This window comes from Phlebotomus papatasi, chromosome 1 (genome assembly GCF_024763615.1).
Source record: "Phlebotomus papatasi isolate M1 chromosome 1, Ppap_2.1, whole genome shotgun sequence".
Taxonomy (NCBI): Eukaryota; Metazoa; Arthropoda; class Insecta; order Diptera; family Psychodidae; genus Phlebotomus; species Phlebotomus papatasi.
In genome coordinates, this window is record NC_077222.1 from 98,518,179 (window position 1) to 98,538,648 (window position 20,470).

General features: G+C 33.2%; 1 protein-coding gene across 1 annotated transcript; it reads left to right on the top strand.

Moving 5' to 3' along the window:
- On the top strand, positions 1-18,838 carry LOC129809993 (transient receptor potential protein). Its single transcript, XM_055860175.1, has 19 exons — positions 1-776; positions 835-930; positions 1,000-1,142; positions 4,782-4,983; positions 5,066-5,242; positions 5,308-5,542; positions 5,605-5,903; positions 13,084-13,324; positions 13,408-13,531; positions 13,586-13,781; positions 13,842-14,006; positions 14,094-14,228; positions 14,343-14,430; positions 14,587-14,749; positions 14,809-14,972; positions 17,973-18,190; positions 18,249-18,279; positions 18,344-18,426; positions 18,486-18,838. The coding sequence occupies exons 1-19, from the start codon at positions 438-440 to the stop codon at positions 18,672-18,674; spliced, it is 3,288 nt and encodes a 1,095-aa protein (XP_055716150.1). The 5' UTR covers positions 1-437; the 3' UTR covers positions 18,675-18,838.
- Positions 18,839-20,470: the final 1,632 nt, after the last annotated feature.

Sequence of the window (20,470 nt, forward strand, 5' to 3'; positions counted from 1 at the left end):
AGTCAGTTCTTTGCGGTCTACAACGAAAGACGAAAAGCCCTAAAAGAAAACATTTTGAACTAACAGCTTTTGGTGATAGTTCGGACATAAAATATTTTGCGCCTTATTGTAATATATTGTAGCTAAAAATAATTTTTTGGATAAATTCCCTAGTGAAAAGGATTACCTGTAATGCGAAATGTAGCTAAGGTGACAGTTAGTTGATCATAATTAAGGTGAATTGCCTAATTATTTCCCAAAGGAAAAGAGCTACATTTTTTCTGCTTTTCGCTCTACCTGTTAATCGATGTAAATTAGACAGTGCATAATCTACAATGGGGATGTTTATAAATAGACAATCGATAAAATTAATTAAATTAGTGTAAATGTGATACAGTTCAAAGTGAATTTCATGTTACATATTCATTTTATATTATATTATTCACTCGTGTATCAAAATGAAGCGAATATCGGAATCCAAGGAGCAACTCGTTAATTCCACTTCTGTGGATGTTGAGGAAAAATCCAGTGAGGCATTTGTGAGATTCTGTGGTCGTGATGCTGAAATTGATATTCAGGATATTGTACTAACGGCCACGGAAAAGAAATTTCTCTTAAGTGCAGAGCGAGGTGATACAGTGACTGTGAAGAATATTATTTCGCAGTACAAGGATCAGCCTGAGGAATTCAATATCAACTGTGTTGATCCTCTTATGAGAACTGCTCTCATTTCGGCAATTGAGAATGAGAATATTGATCTTATAAGATTGCTTCTTGAGGAAGGAATTGAAGTGAAGGTACAGCATCCTGAAAAACCTTAGTGAGTGTCTCTGAGATCTTGGCGTCTCATTTCAGGATGCTCTTCTACATGCAATATCAGAGGAGTATGTGGAGGGTGTGGAGACACTCCTTCAGTGGGAAGAGGAACACCATAAACCCGGAACGCCCTATGTAAACTTTCTGACCAAGGTCATTGTTGTAGAACAAATTACGTAGTATGTTCTTTTTCTTCTATCTCAGAGTTGGGAGGCGGTCAATCAGGCAACAAGTACTTTTACCACGGACATCACACCGCTTATCTTGGCTGCCCATAAAAATAATTACGAAATCCTGAAAATTCTGCTTGATAGAGGAGCAACACTGCCAATTCCTCATGATGTTAGGTAAAGAATTATTGTAATACTCAAATAATAAGGACTAGGCAGACTAATAAGGTAGTAAGGACTAAACTGCAACGACGGACAAAATTCAAGACGCATTTAATTAATACGCATAGCAATTAATAGTACTGCTATCATAGGTATTTCAGTTTACGCAGCTTTCCTACAATTTTCTTGTTGTTTCAAATATCCATAATTTTGGATTTTTCTTTGTGTTCTAAAAGATTAAAGTGAAAAGGGCATTTGCGGAAGCGTCATAAGTTAACTTTTAGCCGAATTTCATTATGGTCGGATAAGCCATTTTCAAGAAATTAAAGGTCAAATTTATGAATTTTCAGAAGGAAATTGTTGATTTTCCAAGGACTGACAGGCCTTTTTGACTTGGATCTAGGTAATTTTTTAAGTCCTATACCACCACCTACAACATGGACGTACTCCCATCTCTGGCGAAGGGTTGGTCTAGCTCTCATGCATTTCTGTTAATTGTCATTTGTTTGAGAAATCAGCAAATATTGCTTGAAGTTTTGAAAATATGCTTTTACGATAAAGTAGAAGCCAACGATTTATATATGTTGCGATTAATAAGAATTTGACAAGAACAAGATATTTTTAGAAATGTTTACCTTTAGGACATTATTATTTATTATTTTTCTTTTTGAGGAAGTTTGGAAGATGTATTTTGTAAAAGAGCTTTTACGGTTTTAGAATTTGTGCAAGTAGGTATTGTAGCTTTTTGAGCTAGTCAGAAACTTGCTAGGTGTGATATTGAATTAGACATAATCGTGTGTATTAGTGCGAAGGAAAGAAATAATAAAAAAATGAAAAAATAGTTAAAAGTAAATATTTTATTTATTTAAGAAAATGATTTTGAAACATGCTTTCTTTTGGATCATGTTTTCTAACGTCTTTTGAAAGTTAAATGTTAAGTAACTCTACGGAGAATATTTCTTAACCTATTGATGCAAAATATACATTAAAATGATCTTTAAACCCTGATAAGTTTAAACCTCTTCGAATTGAATTATGGGGCTAGTAATTAAGTTGTATTTTTCTAAGTTATTTTGGGTGATATTTTCATTGTTTTATAAATCGATTTAAATCAGTAAACATTAAAAACAGACAAAATAAAAAAAAAAACAAATTCTTGATCTCGTACGGTTGTAGCGGTCATAAGTGTGATGCTTTTCGTCATAGGTTAAGCTTCATTAATTAAGACAAATAATACAAAATCACTTGCCTTAAAGATGGACGCTTTGCCAACCCTGTAAAATTACAAAAAATAAAAAAAAAACATTTAGCAAAATTTAATGGGTAACATACGCCAAGAAGATTATAAAACATAATATTTTTTCTAATTTTTTTTCAGCATAATAAAGAATTTATTTAATTCAAGGTCTGAGACATATAAAAGTACAATATTTAAACCATATTTTCAAAGATTTTTATTTAAAAATTAAAAAAAAAATTAAAGCATTGATACCTGATTTTGGGAGATTTTTTTGCAGAACACATACTTTTCGGTTGAAAAGAGATCAGGGAATTGGTTCATCTGAAATACAAAAGCCAAATATTTCCTATTAGATTGTGAGTTAAACTAGTCCTTGAACGAAGAATTTTATGTTTACTTGATCACAACTTATTCTAGAAGACCAAACGTCTTGTAAAATACGTGAAAAATGGTATTTCTAATTCTCCCAAAAATTCAAACTTAATTTTTTTTTAATCTTAGTTAAAGGACACTTGCTAATAGGAAATATTTGTTTTTTTGATTTCAGATAAACTAATTCTGAGAAACCTTGTCCACCGAAAAGTACGTTTTTTTGGCTGAATTTTCAAAATTTTTAAATGAAAATTTCAGAAAATATAGTTTAAATCTTTTATTTTTATTATATTGTGGAAAAAATTGCTTTTTTTTTATCTATTTTGACCCACGTAACCCCTTAAGATATGTGTGCAAGCTGTTTGTCAGAATTCTTTTTTGGTATTTTAAATAATATAGAATATTCAATTTTGTAATATAAATTTGTTACTCACAGAAAACGTCTAATTTAAAATATCTAGGGTAAAAGGAACACCTGTTGACACTTTAAGAACTCGTGTTAGGACCTATTGACACCCTATTCTGTATCATTTGGAACGAAATACTTATCCTTATCGAAAAACGTAAATTAATGAAAAACGCCATATTACTTACATTTTATTAGATACATTAAATAAATTTCATAATTTTGACAAAAGTGTCAATAGTGGTTCTCTGTCGAAGAGGTGTTCATACGACCGTAATACAAATTTCATATAATGTTAAAGTCTGTTATTTGGAATAAATTCTTCAAGCGTGCACGGCGAGTGATCATTATTCCTAGCAAATCCCGGAACCTCGAGAAATTAATCGAAAACCCGGAAAAATATTGAAAGCCGTTGGAAACACGGTAAATTTTAAGAAACTGTTCACGGTAATCTTTGCTAACTCGAAAAAATCTTAAAAATTTTCAAGAACTTACGAGAATGGTCGAGAATACAAGAAATGTTAAAAATCCTGCGGAAGGTTTTATAACTCGGAACACCTCCCAGAATTTTTGCAAAATTTCGGAAATTCGGGAACCATGGGTATACTAAGCACTCTTGTAAACCTAAGGCCGGCTTCAGACCTAAGGTTTAGCCTAGTTCCCAATGGTCTCTAAATTCAAAATAGCAACCAATTTTATTGGTTTTTCAAAATTTAATGGATCACTTGCGCATGTTGACCAATCTTAGGTGACAATTTTCCAAAAAATCTTGATTAAGAAGATATTAGAGATGTTAAGTCATATGGCTAAGCTTTAGGTCTGAAGCCCGTATAAGGGTATCTTGCAAAATGGGGGAACCTTCATGAACTCAGGGAATTCGAGAAATCCTCGGGAATTTGGGAAATTTTTAGAAACCATCCAGGCTAATCTTTTCAAAATTCAACCGGGAAATTTTCATTTCCCAGTTTTTCTCCATCTCTTTTTGCAGATCTCATCTTATGTATAATTACATAAATTTTAAAATGTGACAAAAATGTGAAGTAGTATACACAAAAATTACACATTTACTTGAATTTGCAGTAAAAATCATGACAAGATAGCCAATAATTTTTTACCATGAAAAGTCACTGCGCATTTAATTTTAAGACTATGAGCCTTCCTAATCCAAGGCGTATCATTGGGCTTATATGCCAATTATTACAATCTAAGAACATTCTTAGCGTTACTGTGACACATTTGTTTGTTCTTATCATCGTCCTAATACCCAATTGCACACTTCCACGTATAAATAGTTCATTGATCTCTTAATTTCTCCTCTTATGTATCTCGCTGTTGAATGAGACTTATGTGTTTGCCGAAGGGCTTCCACATTTCCACTATCCTTTCAATTAAACACGCATATTTGTGTGTTTAAGGACAAAAGGATGTGCAAATTGATAAATACACGCCAATTATACTCACAGTTCCAGGTATTTGATTGCAAAAAAGAGTTTGTAATAAACCATTTCGCAGTACCAGTAATCAGAAATAATAAACTCACACTCTCTAAAAAATAATATCTTGCGGTTATGTGTCTTCTCATGAGCAGAAAAAAGAGAAATATAATTAAAATGTATTACTTAAATCCTACTTTCAGGTGTGGTTGTGATGACTGCGTAATATCCAGCGAGAAAGATTCTCTGCGGCATTCACAGTCAAGGATAAATGCATACAAGGCCTTATCTTCCAGCTCCTTGATAGCACTGAGTTCTCGTGATCCTATTTTGACTACATTTGAATTGTCATGGGAACTGAGACGCTTAAGTCGAATGGAAACAGAGTTCCGTTTAGAATACAATGTAGGGATTGCATTTTAATTATTCTACTTAATATGGTAAGGTACCACCAACGCATTTTGCGATTTATTTTTTGTTTTTTCAGGACATGAGAAAAAATTGCCAAGAATTTTCTACAGCTCTATTGGATCACACCAGGACATCGCACGAATTAGAAATTATGCTGAACTTCAATGGAGCATTGGGTAATGAGAATTGGGAGCCGGGCGAGAGACAAACACTGGAACGGCTCAAATTAGCCATCAAGTACAAGCAAAAACAGGTAGTATTTCGATTAATTCTGTAATGTAATTAGGAAATAATTTTATGATCTCCCGGTCTACATAGTTTGTGGCTCATCCCAATGTTCAGCAACTTTTGGCAGCAATCTGGTATGAGGGTCTTCCAGGATTCCGACGCAAGGGCATGGTGGGTCAGATAATGCAAGTGATGAAACTTGGAGCAATGTTTCCCGTATACAGCATAATTTATATGCTAGCACCAAACTCTCAAATGGGCAAATTTATGAAGAAACCTTTCGTAAAGTTCATATGCCATTCATCGAGTTATGCTTTCTTCTTGTGTGAGTAGGACGCCAAGCTAATAGATTTAGGTGGATGAGCCAGTGTTGTGATTCTTTTGCAGTGCTTCTGGGATTAGCATCACAGCGGGTGGAGTATTTGATTCTAGAACTCATAGGGACTCCATGGCTTCTTTCACTGTTGGATGAGTGGAAGAAACACGAGCGAGGTGCACCACCCGGCTTTATAGAATGCTTTGTTATTTTATACATCATTGGCCTTATATATGGGGAAATGAAAGAGTTATGGAATGGAGGATTGATTGACTATGTGCAGGACCTGTGGAATATTGTAGACTTCATATCAAATGCATTTTATGTCATGTGGATAAGTCTGAGATTTTCTTCGTGGTATACAGTTCAGGTACTTTGAAGTTATACATCGTTTTTTGACTTATTGATCGGTAGTGCTTGACCCAAGGGGGTGACATTAGCTCTGAAAAATGCGACCAGTTTTAGTGTATTTTTTTCCCTGTTTTCGTACACATTTCACGAGATATCTCCAAAACTACGTAGATTGCCAATTTAGGGTTTTCCGTTGCTTCTTCGTTATTAAATTGGCTTTTATTTTGTATTAGTATTTTTTGCTAATTCATTCTACAATGACAGAAAACAGCTAATAAACTCAAAAATTTTTTCAGCTCGCTATAAAGATATGAGAAACATAGGAAATGTCATGCCCCTGGCTTGACCTACAATAGAAATATGAGGGCTCAAATTTAATTGAGAATACCCGATTACATAATTAGGGGACACTGGGGCACCACCAAACACGGGGTATCACCAAACACTACGTTTTTTTAATCTGATATTCGACTTCTGAGGACAAGGCCTATAAGAATTTATAGGCACTATAGGGATGCTTGTCCATTGAAGAAATGGTAGAGATATTCCAAGTAGTTTAGAAATAAAAATTAGTGTTTGGTGCTACCCCGTGTTTGGTGGTGCTCCAGTTTCCCCTACTTACGAACTCAAAGAGAGCGCAGTTAATCGATTTTTTTTTTGAATTTGTCACCGTCCTAGAGGTCCTAGAGCTTAAACTGTAAGAGATATCAACTTCCGGTTTTCGGTGATCCCCAATAAAAAAACGATATCTCTAGACCTATCTCTTTTTCCCACCACCCCCTTCCAGCTCCTCCAAAACCATGTTTTTTTTGGTTTTTCTCGAAATTGCTCCTACGATTTCTTTTAGTTTTAGATATATTTGAGAGGTGGTCCAGGCAAACATTTCGCTTAAACATACCTAAGTATTACCTAAAAAAATTGTCTTTTTGAATTTTTGAAGAAAAATATTTTTACTACTTTGAGGGTCTATTTTTCAACCGATTTAGATAAATTTGGACTTTTTGGAAAGGCCTTGAAACTTTCAACCCGACTGCATCGGTCGCAATCGGTAATGAGTCGGTTAAATACTCGTAAATGACCAATATTTTTAAATACTCCTTTTCTGTTCGTAAACTTGTTACCCATCTAGAGGCGAGACGGGAAGGGATACGAATTTTGGATCTTCGGACGACCCCCCATAAGTTGACCCAAGAAACATTATTATGATTTCAATTTTCCCCCATCCCCATCTATCCCCTCCAAAACCATTTTTTTGGTTTTTCTCGAAAACGCTCCTACGATTTCTTTTAGTTTTGGATATGTTTTACAGCTGGTTCAAGCGAACATTTCGTCCAAACATAGCTATGACCTAAAAAAATCGCTATCTTGAATTTGTGAAAGTCAGAGTTAAACTGGTCTTGAAATCAGTAATGAATCGGTTAAATATTCAAGAATGATTTATTTTTTTCGTGTTTATATTTTTATTTGTGCGTATGCTTTTAACTCATGCCAGAACATTCTAAAATGATAATTTCTTTACAATTTTTTTTTTAAATGTTGAAACGCTTTTGTGATTTACAAATCAATTTTATCTAGTAAATCAGTAAGCACCAAAAGATCACGCGAAAAACGGAGAGCTCTATCTCGTGAGATCAAGCATTTCGAGAAGCTGGGACATAATCATTAATTTACTTGCTGAGTTGAAGTTATACTCAAAGTGTCTGGAATTTAAAGCTGGCCGAAGTTTGGCACACTTACTCACTTTGACTTCGAAATTTTGAAATCACTTAATCCCTTTGACTTCAGGGCTTTTTATTTTGCGTTGGGCGAATCTCGGTTGCGATATGCTTTACTATGCTGGGGTGGGGCGTGTGCACAGCATCTGAGGCCGGTAATTTCGAGTCAGAGAAGAGTGATTAGGACTATGAGGTTTCTAAGACGTAGGGATTCTCTTGCTGCCGTATTTCAGTCATTGAGGGTCTTACCCTTGAGGTCCCTCTATGTTCATAAGGTGACAGACACATTTTTAGATGCAGCGGTTATGATTCAGGATACATCCGTGAGAATAGGGTCGGTAGCAGGGATAGATTTTCTGTTCCACTGCCAAGATCTCAACTGTTCAAACGTTCACTGAATTACCTTCTGCCTTTGATATTAAATAACATTGCCAAGATTGTTTCCCCATTTGTAGGAGGTAGAGTTCGAGCTTGGTTGTTTTCTGCTGATCCTCTGGATGTTGAGCGTCTCATGACTTCGATGTATGTTTGATATGTGAGAGGGTTGGTACATTATGTCGTCGGGGTGTCCCCCGGTCTTCTCTGCTTGATGGCAGCGCCTTGGTTACTTGCCTGGACATCTCTTGGTTGACCTAATGGACGGGGCTAAGTGCTTAGGATGATTCTTTTTATTTAATTCAACTTCCTTTCCGGAGTGAATGGTCGCGTTCCTATACTGAGGGGGTTTCTTCCTCGGCTTCACTGAGTTCTTTTCCCCAATTTGTGATGGTATGAGCACGCGATTTCCGCGTCGGGGGCGCACGGTATCCGGGGTACACCCTTTGGGATGCTTTCTGGGCTTGTGATTGGGGGGCTGTCGTCTTTGCGGAGGGACTTGGGGGGCTGTCTGCTGGTGCTGATGTGCTGGTTCTCTCTCTTTCTTTCATCCCTCTCGGGGTCATGAGCTTTGGTATTTGTTGTTTGTTTATTATTATTATTGTTGTTTACTCTTTCTTTTCATCTGGGGGCCAATTCTGACCGTATCTAGTCAGACTACATATATGTAGTCTGACTACATAGCTGTACATGTACACTGCTGGTGAATCTGTGTGAGTGTAGTCGAGACACATTTTTCAGTGTTGCCGCATCCCTATCTAGTTTCTGGAATTCGTTAAGTTGGTTAACGAATTGAAAACGCGACAACCCCTGACTAGATAAGAGACTACATAGCCAAAAGCTATCTAGGCACCTCTTGGACATGCCTAGATGGCAAAAATTTCTCTGAAATTGACCAAAAATGTCTTTAATATAGTTGAAGACATTCAGTAAATGTAAAAAATGCTAAATAATTAAAGTTATATGAAATGTATGCACAAATTCCACATATTTAAAATTGCATTTTTTGTATGCAAAAGTCCACTCAAAATTAGAATATTTCTTTACATCTAACGTTTGAAAGCTTAGAGTCGCTATTATTTGAATTTAAAATTTCTTTTCGAAGGTTAATTTTTTATGGATGTATGGTTGCCTATTTAAAAATGTGCCACTCTTAAATTTTATTGCTCGAACTCAAAGAGGGAGCAAGAATATTCTCATTTCTTTGAAAGAGAAGATTAAATTAAATAAAAAAAAAGAGAAATAAAATATTTTGATGTATTAACTTGTTCATTTTCCTCTTTAGAAGATTTAAACATTTAAAGACTTGAGGTCTCGTGTTCACTAATCAAGATAATTAGTGAAAATAAAGAATTATAAAGATGTATAAATATAAAAAAAAGTTTTTAATCCACGAGATTTGTTAAAAAAAGACTTAAAAATTCTGCAAGCTACGTACATTTTGTCTGAAGTACACTTACATTCTTAACACAAAAATTAGTAGAACTCTTTAATATCTCTTTAGAATATTATAACAATATTCTTGTTGTCTTTCAGAAGCATTATATCATATTAAACAATAAACAATAAATAATGATAGAGTATTTACCAAAAAAAAAGCTTTTCTTATGAACGATGCCCAATTTTAATACTCCCTCCGTCCCGAAAAAACTCATACTTTCGCTAATACATTTCATATGAAAGAATGTACGACATTTTTGGGACAGAGGGAGCATTAATTTTCTCATGCAAATATAATTTATATATAAAGTATAGATAAAATTCAATCACTAATACTCAAATTTGCAATTAATTGAAAATTGTGATTTTCCGATAAATAATACAAATGAAATTAGAAAAATTATTTCTAACTTGAGAGTTTTTTAATCCCAATAATATGGTTTTAGTAAAAGCTATAAAAAGAATGCATAAATAACTATATTAAGCCTTAATGTTGCTTTCAAATTTCAAATTGAAAAGTTTCTAAAGGAAAAATCCTTTAGAAATAACAATTTGTCTTTTAAAGTTGTTAAAAAAAGAAAGATATAAGAAATTATAATAGAATTTTAATAATTTTTCTCCTTGTCTTTCTCAATACCCGCAAGCTTAAAAGCTTCAATATCTAAATTTCCCTAAGTCCAGTGCAAGCATTTTAAATTAAAAGTAATTAAATAGTTCTATCTCATGAAAATTAATTCACCTCATTACGAATTATCGTAGAACACATTCTTGTTAACTCTAAAAAAGTTTTATTAAAGAAAAAACGTCAATTTATTAGCAAAATTTCATAAAGGTTTTTTTGAAAATAATGCAGAATTTTAGCATTTTCTATTATCCGTAAACTACCCCTCTGCCTCCATTTAACTATTTTACCACGTTCTTGTAAAAGGGTCAAACTCTATTTGTTGTAAATAAATTTAAATTTAATTGAAACTGTTTTTGACTTATCAATTAGCGTTTTATTTTTTCTCTTGATATTTTTAGGATTTTTTTTATAACGATTATAGCCAGAAATTAAATTATTTATCATCAAATACTACAAATATTTTGCAGGAAATAAAGGAATTATTTTTATTTCAATTTTACTTCTTTTTTAAATGAAGAAAATGGGTAATTTAATGCACCCACAATATTAATGCACCCATTCCCAAAAAAAGATGCAATTTGAATTCAAATAATTACCGCGAAAATAAATAGCGATTTTCAGTCTCAATCAGTGTGTCTCCACTGAATTTCGTCAATTGGGGTAGTTGTCTCAGTCACCGCCGAGTTTTCGTTGTTGACTAAATGAAAAACAACAGCTCCGCAAAAAACAGTTTTGTGCAGTTTAATCGCGGAAAAACCTATTAATTCGATTAGAATCTGTAAAATACATTTCAATAAGGTATCATCTTTTTTCCAAAGTGTTTTAGTGCCTGTATTCGTAGGTAGTAAAATGTGAAGTGGCAAAAGCTCGGCATCCTGTGGCTCACACACACAGAGACATTTCAACGAAGCTATGTAGTCTCTTACTACATAGCAAATAAACTTCAGAATTGGCCCCCTGGTTTATATGCTTTAAGTGGATCATATATTTTTATTTTTGTTGTTTTTTAATTTTTTTAAAATTGGTTTTGCACTCTCGTTTGGGTTTTAAAGTGGGTGTTTTTTAACTTTTTTTTTCTTTACCTCGTTGGCTTATATTTAAATGACTTGGATTATCTTTCCGCGTTTATCTAAAATTAATTGTTTTTCTTTTTAAATATATATATTTTTTTAACCTTTATGCCAAACGGCTGTCACAGCCTGGCCTTTGTCTCTTGATTCAGTGGACATTTCCCATAACTCAAACAAAAGCTAATATGATTGTAAAAATGTTTGTATAATGTTGATTTCTATGGCTTATACAACCTGTGAAGGAGTTTTCCATCGTTTTGCTCTGGAGGTTGGTCAACAACACTAAGACGGTGATGGCCGCAAGGGGGGTGGAAGTTGTCTGAATCAAGATGAATAATAAATACAATACAAAATAGTAAAGCACTTTCATGTGGGTTCCGTATAGTGATATATTTTCTTAAAATAAAAATAATGTCTAGATGAAAATGCACTCTTTAGAGGTAATGCTATTATCTGTTGATTTTTCAGTTGATTTCATTCTTCGAAAGTTCCCCTCTGAACTTAATTCCGGAAAGCAAATTATTTCTTTAATTTTTGTCCTAAGTTTCTTCCACTTCAGCAAGATTTATTTTACGAATTTGAATACAGCTTGAATATTTTTATTTCATTTTTATATTAAAGATGTTTATTTTTACTATTCTTTTTGGACATGCTTTAGGAATTAACCAGGCGGACATTTCGTCTTTTACAAAAATACAGATGAATCGCTCCTAATAACGTTTTTTTTCCAAAGTCAAACGCTAAAAAAATCTAGAGAACGTATTTTTCAACCGTTTGGTATCACGTTTAAGCTCGTTGGAAAGGTCTTGGCATTCTTGACAAACTTGAACCGATTCGGAATGAACCGATTCATAACCGATACTCATGTTTATCCGAAACTCAATTATATTACTCCAAAGATAATTTTGTCAATATTTTGACTGATTTATAAGTCGTTTCAAATTGGTTGGGGACCGGTAATGAATCGGTTATGAACCGATAAATAATTTTTCTACGAAAATCAAATTTATCACTCTTAAAGCTATTTTGTTGGAACTTTTGGGTGATTTATAAATCGGTTCAAATTGGTTGGGAACAGGTAAACGTTAAATGATGCGAAAGTATGTTTGAGGAATAGCGTCTAAGTCATAAGTTCGAGTAATTTGCAAAGCCTGGGATGCTTTGCCACCCCTTTTTTCCTTGCGAAATATCATTCTCAGACGTCCCAATGACCTTCAAATATCCATTTTAATGGATTTGAATCGTTTCAACGATAGAAGATAAAGAGTTAAGTCCTCAATTAACTGGTTAAGAACCGGTATATTTATTTGAAACACAATAGTATTTATTTCAGGGGCCTCTCGATATTTCATTTTCCATATGTTTTTCCATAGAGGCACTGAAGACTCTTGGCAAGTTTTTCCCTAAAGAGAATTGACTTATCAGTTTGATATATTTCGAAATTGTGCATTAAAAGCTATCTAAAAATACATATTTCATAATGTTCGCCGAAATAATACAAGAACTACGAGCAAATTTGTTTAAGTCGCTGTGCAATATCTGCAAAATTTTTACAAGGAGAAATGAAAAATAGCTTAACTTTTTATTAGGCTTGATGTGCCCCTGATTCATTTTTGGTTTTTCTTTTTAAATATTTTTGTATATCCGGTATATCCCATCTTCTTTATTAAATATATTGATTTTTATCTTTAAATTCCGAATCAATTTCTGATTATACAATTTTTCTTTACGGATTGAATTAATCAATTGAAGTTTAATCCTTTGTAGATTAATAAGATTTTAAAAACACTCTGTCTTAAATTAACTTTCGTGGTATTCCATATAATTTTGGATGCGAGCACTTCGTTAAGTCTTATCAACAAAATTGTATTTAGTGAACATGTGAAATCTTGCTTAAATCTTTATTAGACAGGCCAAATAAGTATTAAATTTAATGAATTGACTTTTTAATGGTATTTTTTTGTCAAATTGAAGAGGGACGCATTATCTGGTGAAAATCCGTGGTATCCGAGAGAGCAGTGGGACCCTTTTGATCCGATGTTGCTGTCTGAGGGAGCCTTTGCAGCCGGAATGATTTTCTCCTTTCTCAAATTAGTCCACATCTTCTCAATTAATCCTCATTTGGGGCCTCTCCAAGTGTCGCTCGGACGAATGATTATCGACATTATAAAGTTCTTCTTTATTTACACGCTCGTGCTATTTGCTTTTGGTTGCGGTGAGTGAAATAAGGACTTTTCGTATTGTATACTTTATCTTTAAATTTCAATTCTATTTTCCTTTATACAATTTCCCCTTTAGGATTAAATCAATTAATGTGGTACTATGCTGATCTAGAGAAGAATAAATGTTATCATCTTTCCGGAGAAGTGCCTGATTTTGATAATCATGAAAAAGCTTGTTCAATTTGGAGAAGATTCGCCAAGTAAAATTCTAAAATTCTTTTTTGAAATGATTTGTGACATGGGATTTCTTTCAGTTTATTTGAAACGTCCCAATCCCTGTTCTGGGCATCTTTTGGTTTAGTGGATTTGATGGCTTTCGAGTTGCAGGGTATCAAGAGCTTTACGCGTTTCTGGGCACTTTTAATGTTTGGATCATACAGTGTCATTAACATCATAGTCCTTTTGAATATGTTGATTGCGATGATGAGTAACTCTTATCAAATAATATCAGTAAGTTTTAAATAAGGATTTAGTAAGAAATATGCTTCAAAATTACTACTTTTCTTTTAGGAACGGTCTGATGTTGAGTGGAAATTTGCACGTACTCAACTTTGGATGAGCTATTTTGAAGATGGTTCAACATTACCACCTCCATTCAATCTCTTCCCTTCACTCAAAATTGCTTTTAGATTTCTCGGTTTAATGAAGAAGCCAAGGACCTCGAGAAGTATTATGGTAAGCTTTCCGATTGTTTTTCATTTAAAAGCGGAAGGACAAATACTTCTGCCATTTGAAAGCAATTTGTTCTCTTTGTCTTTGCAGAAGAAATCACGGGAGAAGGTGAGAAGACGTCATGATAACGTGATGCGTCTACTTGTCAGGCGTTATGTGACTGCTGAACAAAGAAAACGTGATGATTTTGGTATCACGGAGGATGACGTCATGGAGATACGGCAGGTGAAAAAAAATTGTGATCTACATTCCAAATATTTAAATCTCCCAAGCGAGCATTATTGGCTTATGCACTTCTCAAATAAATCACGAAATTTCATATCAATTGTCACGTTTCAGGATATCAACAGTTTCCGCTATGAACTCATCGATATCTTGCATAATAATGGCATGAAGACACCCAGGATCGATCCGAAAGATGCTGCAAGTGAGTTCTAAATTTAATTTGAGAATCATATCACCAATTTTTCTTCTCTTTTAATCCAACACAAACACCCATCATTTTAATGGTTTCTAATGAAATTGAACCTCTTTTCTTGCTCTCTTGTTGCTTTTGAACACTTTCCTAATGCGAACTAATTAGTTGCTGGGAAAAAAGGACGTGTCATAGAGAGGCGGATTCTAAAGGATTTCCAAATAGGATTTGTCGAAGGGTTGATAAATGAGTGTCTCAGCACAAGTCGAGAACCCAAGGATGTTTTCAGTCAAATTGCAAAAGCAATTGGTGGCAAAAAGATTGAAAGATCGTAAGTTATTTCCAAAAGAAAGTTCTTTTTCCAGTGTGTAATCAGGATTTCATTTTCAGAAGTGGCAAGGATTGGAATACCGTTGTGGCAACTAAAACTGTCACCACTGATCCTATAGGTACAGCACAGAATTCTCAGATTAGAAGAACGAAGAGCAGTTTCCGCCGGCATATTATTGAGAATGCAGGAAAAGGAATGTCCATGGATACTGACAAGATCATTGGTAATTTCCAAGATAATTTATACCTAAAAAAATTTAAACATTATTGTGTGTTTCCAGTAAAAATGCTATTTTAGTTAGTAGAAAATTCTAAACGCTCAGTACAATTTTCATTTATATTGAAAGCTCAAAGTCGATCAGAAATAAATTGAACCATAGGGGGAAGCGGGACCCTTTTAGAGGTAGTGCAGCTTTGAAATTGAGATTTTTATCCTAGGTTTAACCTTCTAACATTCGATTTTTAAATATGCAAAAAAAATGTAGTGTGATAATTTTTTCTAGACTAATTACGGTTCAATAAACTCAAAAATACCATCCGTTTTTCATTTTCTCTTTTAGTTTAGGCAAAAAATGCAAAAATATAAAAAAAATTTGAAACTCTTTGTGCTTCTAAAATTCACAATTTTTTTTTTCAAATGTTTGAAATAAAATACATAAAGTAGAACGATATATCTTTCAGTAAAAATTAAATTTATTTTAGTCAGATAACTTTAAACCGGTATTTTTCTTGATTTTGGAAATGAGATTTTTTCCACAAAAAATCCTACTTTTTCTCTGACCTGTCAGAGTCGAAACGAAGAGTCAAAATGAGTTCAAACCTTGAACGGATGTTAGCAAGTGTATTACCGAGAATACTATAGCAATTCTGAATAAATAAAACCTTTATTGTCGCTGTAAATGCGATTTTTGTAATGCTACCTTGCAGTGACCCTTAACCGTTAGAGGGTTAAATGGAACTGAGGCATATCGTAATGGAATTTAACTTCTCAATCTGTTTGTGCAGCTAAATTATATCATGATAAGGCTCAATTTTATTTAAATATATAAATATTTAATAATATATATTAAATATTTTAATATCGTAGTTCAATTTCCTAAACTTTATTGATTCATTACCGATTGAGATCAATGTAACCAATTCAAAATTTCAAGACCTTCGAAAAAATTCCAAGTTTAAACAATTCCGTTGTAAATTGCGCCATCAGTAGTTAACCTTTTAAGGGTGTCCCAAAAACAAAAACAAGTTTTTTAACTATTGAAAGTTATTTTGTTCTCTAAATAATCCGACAAATTAGTTTTTATTTTTATGACACCGGTATCCCATTCATCCTTAAAGAGTTAATCTTTGACCTTAAAAACTTCAAAATTGCGCATTTTCCGGTCATAGGTGCCTTTGATCGATATGTTCACCTGATCTGGTTATACATCATATACGAAAATGATTGAAATATTAGGTCCAATTTTGATATAAATAAAAAACGGTTTTTGATAGATTTGAGAGGCGTGGGTTATGATAGAGGAGGATGGGATAAAATAAATAAAAAATAAATAAATTTGGAGACCCACTGGCTCAGTTGGTAAGAGTGCTGGGCTCTTATTCGTTCGAGTGAGATCGAATTGCGCCCGGTGCAAACTTGGAAAAATGAGTGTCTGAGTGTTTAAGCGAACGGTGACAAGTTGGAAAAAAAACTGATTTTACATTACTTACTTCACTCTCTTTAAGTTCGAACAGTGAAATGAAATTCAAAATAATGAATTTGATTTTAAATCCTGAAAACTGGTTTTACCACAATAAATAATATTTTTTGGCGATTAATGGGAAAAAACATTTTCATGAGCATTCAAAAAAGTTTTTTTTCACTACATAAGTCCTTGATTTTATGTTTATCGATATCGATCTACACCAAAATCAATTTTAGCTGATTTATAAACTATTGTAAAATTTGCTTACAATGGCCGATGAGTTTTCGATTTTGTAACTGCTCATAACCGTAAAGTTCTGGTATTATAATATAATATGTGATGTAACCATTTTTTTATAAATATTTATATCTTTTCATGTTTCATTTTCACTGTGTTTTTATTCATTATAAATTCTATTGCTATAACTTTACTTTATTTTATTTTTATTTTATGTTATTTGTAATTTAATTTTAAGTCAAGATTTTATAATATAAAATCCAAGCTTAAATAGCTTGTTTTATTTTAGTGATTCCTTAAGTTTTAAATTCAAAAGCGTTACGCGAACGTCAGATTTAAAGTTTATCTAGGGTCGAAGGAATACCTCTTCGACAGGGAACTCCTATTGACACTTTTGTCAAAATGTTGAAATTTATTCAATTACATCCAATAAAATCTAAGTATTATGTAACGTTTTTTCATTAATCTGCGTTTTTCGTTCGAATTTCGTATTCCAAATGGTACAGAGTAGGGTGTCAATAAGTTCTGACACGACTTCTTAAAGTGTCAATAGGTGTTCCTTTCAGCCTATAATGTCATAGAAGCAGGAGATTTTGTCTTTCGGGAGTAACTTTGCCATTCCGATTGGATGGTAGGTCAGATCGATGAAAATCATTCTTAAGTGCTATAATTAAAGAAAAACTTATGAAGAGCAGGAGGGAAAAGCACCCACATTACCGATTTTACTAAATTATTTATTAAAAGACAAACTTTTAGTAATTTTTTTTTATTAGGATTGTATATTAAGGGCAAATGATCCAAAAGATTTTCCAAAATCACCTGCAAATATTTGTTTGTTATTCAGAAATTCAATGATTGAATAGGGTTGAATGGGTTGAAGGAACCCCTCTTCGACAGGGAACTCCTATTGATACTTTTGTCAAAATGATGAAATTTATTTATTGTATCTGATAAAATGCAGGTAATACGATGTTTTTCTGTAATCTCCCTCTTTTTATAGAAAGAGATGCAAATTTCACAAATTTCATATCCTTAATCGGTATGATGAATTCTTAAAGTGTCAATAGGGGTTCCTTTCACCCTAATTGGACTAAGTTTCTTATGTGAAGTACCAGATAAAATTTTGTTTGGCTGAAGGTAATTTCTATAGCTTCTCTGTCTAGAGGAGAGGAAAGTGTCTTCGATTAAACAGAAATGATGTATTGTATGAGCTATTTAGTGTAATAAGAACATCTTAATTTAGCACATTTGTGTAATCAGTACCAGAATTTGATTTCTGCGTTGTTCTTTGGTCTATTCTAGAACTAAATCCGAAATTATCCGATGTTACCCCTAAAACTCGCATGGCTTATGTAAAGTTCATGTCGAAGACTCTCCAAAAGGATAATGAAGACAAGTCAGATGATAATGGACAAAGGAATAATACACTTTCGAAGCTTTCCCAACTGCCTGAAATTGTCAATCTTGATGGATCAATAAAAGAAAAAGATAAGGCGGAATCACTGGAATCAAATAAAAAGGTAATATGCAGCGTTTCTTCGCAGAAGAATCACAAGTTTCTAAGAATTTTTTTTTCAGAAGGATCAACAGTGTTCCTCAAAAATGAATGGTAATGCGTATGAAGTATGTGAGATGTCACTTTTTTTTTAATATTCTGTATATGAAAATTGTAGAGGAAGAGTTCAATGCAGGAAGTCTCAAGCATTTTCGTGCAAGAACACCAATCCAGGAACACTCGAATGAGAATGATTGCAATGTAAGAAAAGAAATTTTTTCTTTCTGAGTAGCATTTTAAATATTAAGTTTTATTTTAAGGAGACCCATCCTTTTGGAATAGTTGACGCAGCTAAAAGTGAGACTTCTGTATCAGAACTGTCGTTGATATTGTCGCCCTTGGAAGTTAAAGAATTATACCCAACCACCTCAAATCGTCCCAAAGTTCCGGCTGCAACATCAAAGGGAAAATCTAAGGTATCTGGAGAGAGAGTCTCTGGATGGATTTAGTGTCCAGATTTGTTGGAGCTTATTGAGAGTATTATTCAAAATATAAATTCTGCTAAATGAACCGTCCATTTGAGAACAATTTGCTGAAAGATTATAAATATTGATTTAATGCGGTGACCATTTCTTCACAATAAAATTTTCTCATGTTCCTCGTTAGAGATTATGTGTTTTGTTTTAGATGTTTCGAAATGTATTTTTAACAACACTTTTGCCAAACCTCCCCTCAATCTATCGAGACGAATAACTTTTGCGATTAAGTAAGATTACTACCCTCCTTCATGTATTGGAACAAAGATTATAAGATTCTTTTCTAACGGCAGCAAATGTGTACTTTCAATGGCTTTGAGAATCAAAGATGCGAATGTGCTTTTAAAGCTTCATGATATGGCGAAAAAAGTCTTTTAATTTTTAATGAGACATACCATTTACACACGTTTTCACTTGAAGCAATTTTAAACTTTAATATATCTTAAAGAATCCTTCATGTCCTCAAACTAATCCCACCATCATCCCGATATATCCATTCAACTCACATCAAACTGATGGGAATAGATTGGAAGGATGTGACGTCATCAGAACATTACAAACAAAACAACATTCAAAAGCTTAATTTAGAAAAAGTACTGTACGCCCAGGAGCTCGGGTCTCTGACACCCCCATTCATTTAATCATTTCACTCTCTCAACTTTATTCTTCGAACTTCATTGAATAGAAGGATACTCCTGGTGATTTCACCTTCGTGATGTTTAGGGCCGTTAAATCAATCCATATACATAAATCAGGACATTTATATCTGCACTTGATAAATTACAATTTTCCCAATGAATGACAGAAGTAAGAAATAGAAAAGATTAACACATATTGTGCAAAACATTGTGGGATGAATTTAATTTTGCAAATAATTTCTTAAGCTTGCATAAATACCTGTGGGAGAAAGATAAGTACTCAATTAAGATTTGCATCATCTTCAATTTATAAGAATTTTAATTAGTTGAATTTAAATCAGTAAAAAATTAAATATGGACAGGTAAAATCATATTTAATCAATGCTCTATCTAGATATTTATACATCCGGCACCGGTATAGGGGAAGGTCCTTTCGAATGTCCATGCCTTCGAATAATTTGATTTTTTTTATTTCTCCCAAGAGATTTTCACGTGATTATCACATAATTATCGATATTTGATAATAAGTCAACTAATATTTAGTAGAAATGTATAAGTGTCTTAGGAAAAATAAAACAAAATTCACATAATACGAAGACATGAACGTTCGAAAGAAGCGTACTTTCCCCTACGTTTTAGATCAGAAAAATTTCAAGAAATTAAAATTCACCTTAAAACATTTTGCATGATGTCAGTATTATGCTTTCGTAATCAAAATTGGATTAAACTAAATTGAATTAGTATGTGATGCTCGGTCAATAGATGAATTCAGATAAAAAACACGGATTTTGACTTGGATCCTTTTCCTCCTTTATGTACTCTAACAACGTTTCAGAGCTTGTTGGCTCCTTTCTCAGGTATGCAAATTATTTTGCATATTTGAGTAATTTGCATACCTGAAAAAGGAGCCAACAAGCTCCGAAACGTTGTTAGAGTAATAAAGGAAGAGAAGGATCCAGGTGAAAATCCGTATTTTTTTTTCTAAACTAAATTTATTATGACGTTCAGGAGAAGAAGAAGAAGGAACGAAAGGATGGGATAGACATATGCAAAGCGTTTGAGAAAGAAAGGGATGTGAATTTAGATTTTATGAAATTTTCTTTATCAAAGGTAAGCTACCATTCTTCTTTT

Coding starts and splice junctions, on each gene's coding strand:
- LOC129809993 (XM_055860175.1), top strand. CDS start 438: ATGAAGCGAATATCGGAATCCAAGGAGCAACTCGTTAATTCCACTTCT. Junction 5,243..5,307: donor TCAAGTACAAGCAAAAACAG/GTAGTATTTCGA, acceptor CGGTCTACATAG/TTTGTGGCTCATCCCAATGT. Junction 18,191..18,248: donor CACTGGAATCAAATAAAAAG/GTAATATGCAGC, acceptor TTTTTTTTTCAG/AAGGATCAACAGTGTTCCTC.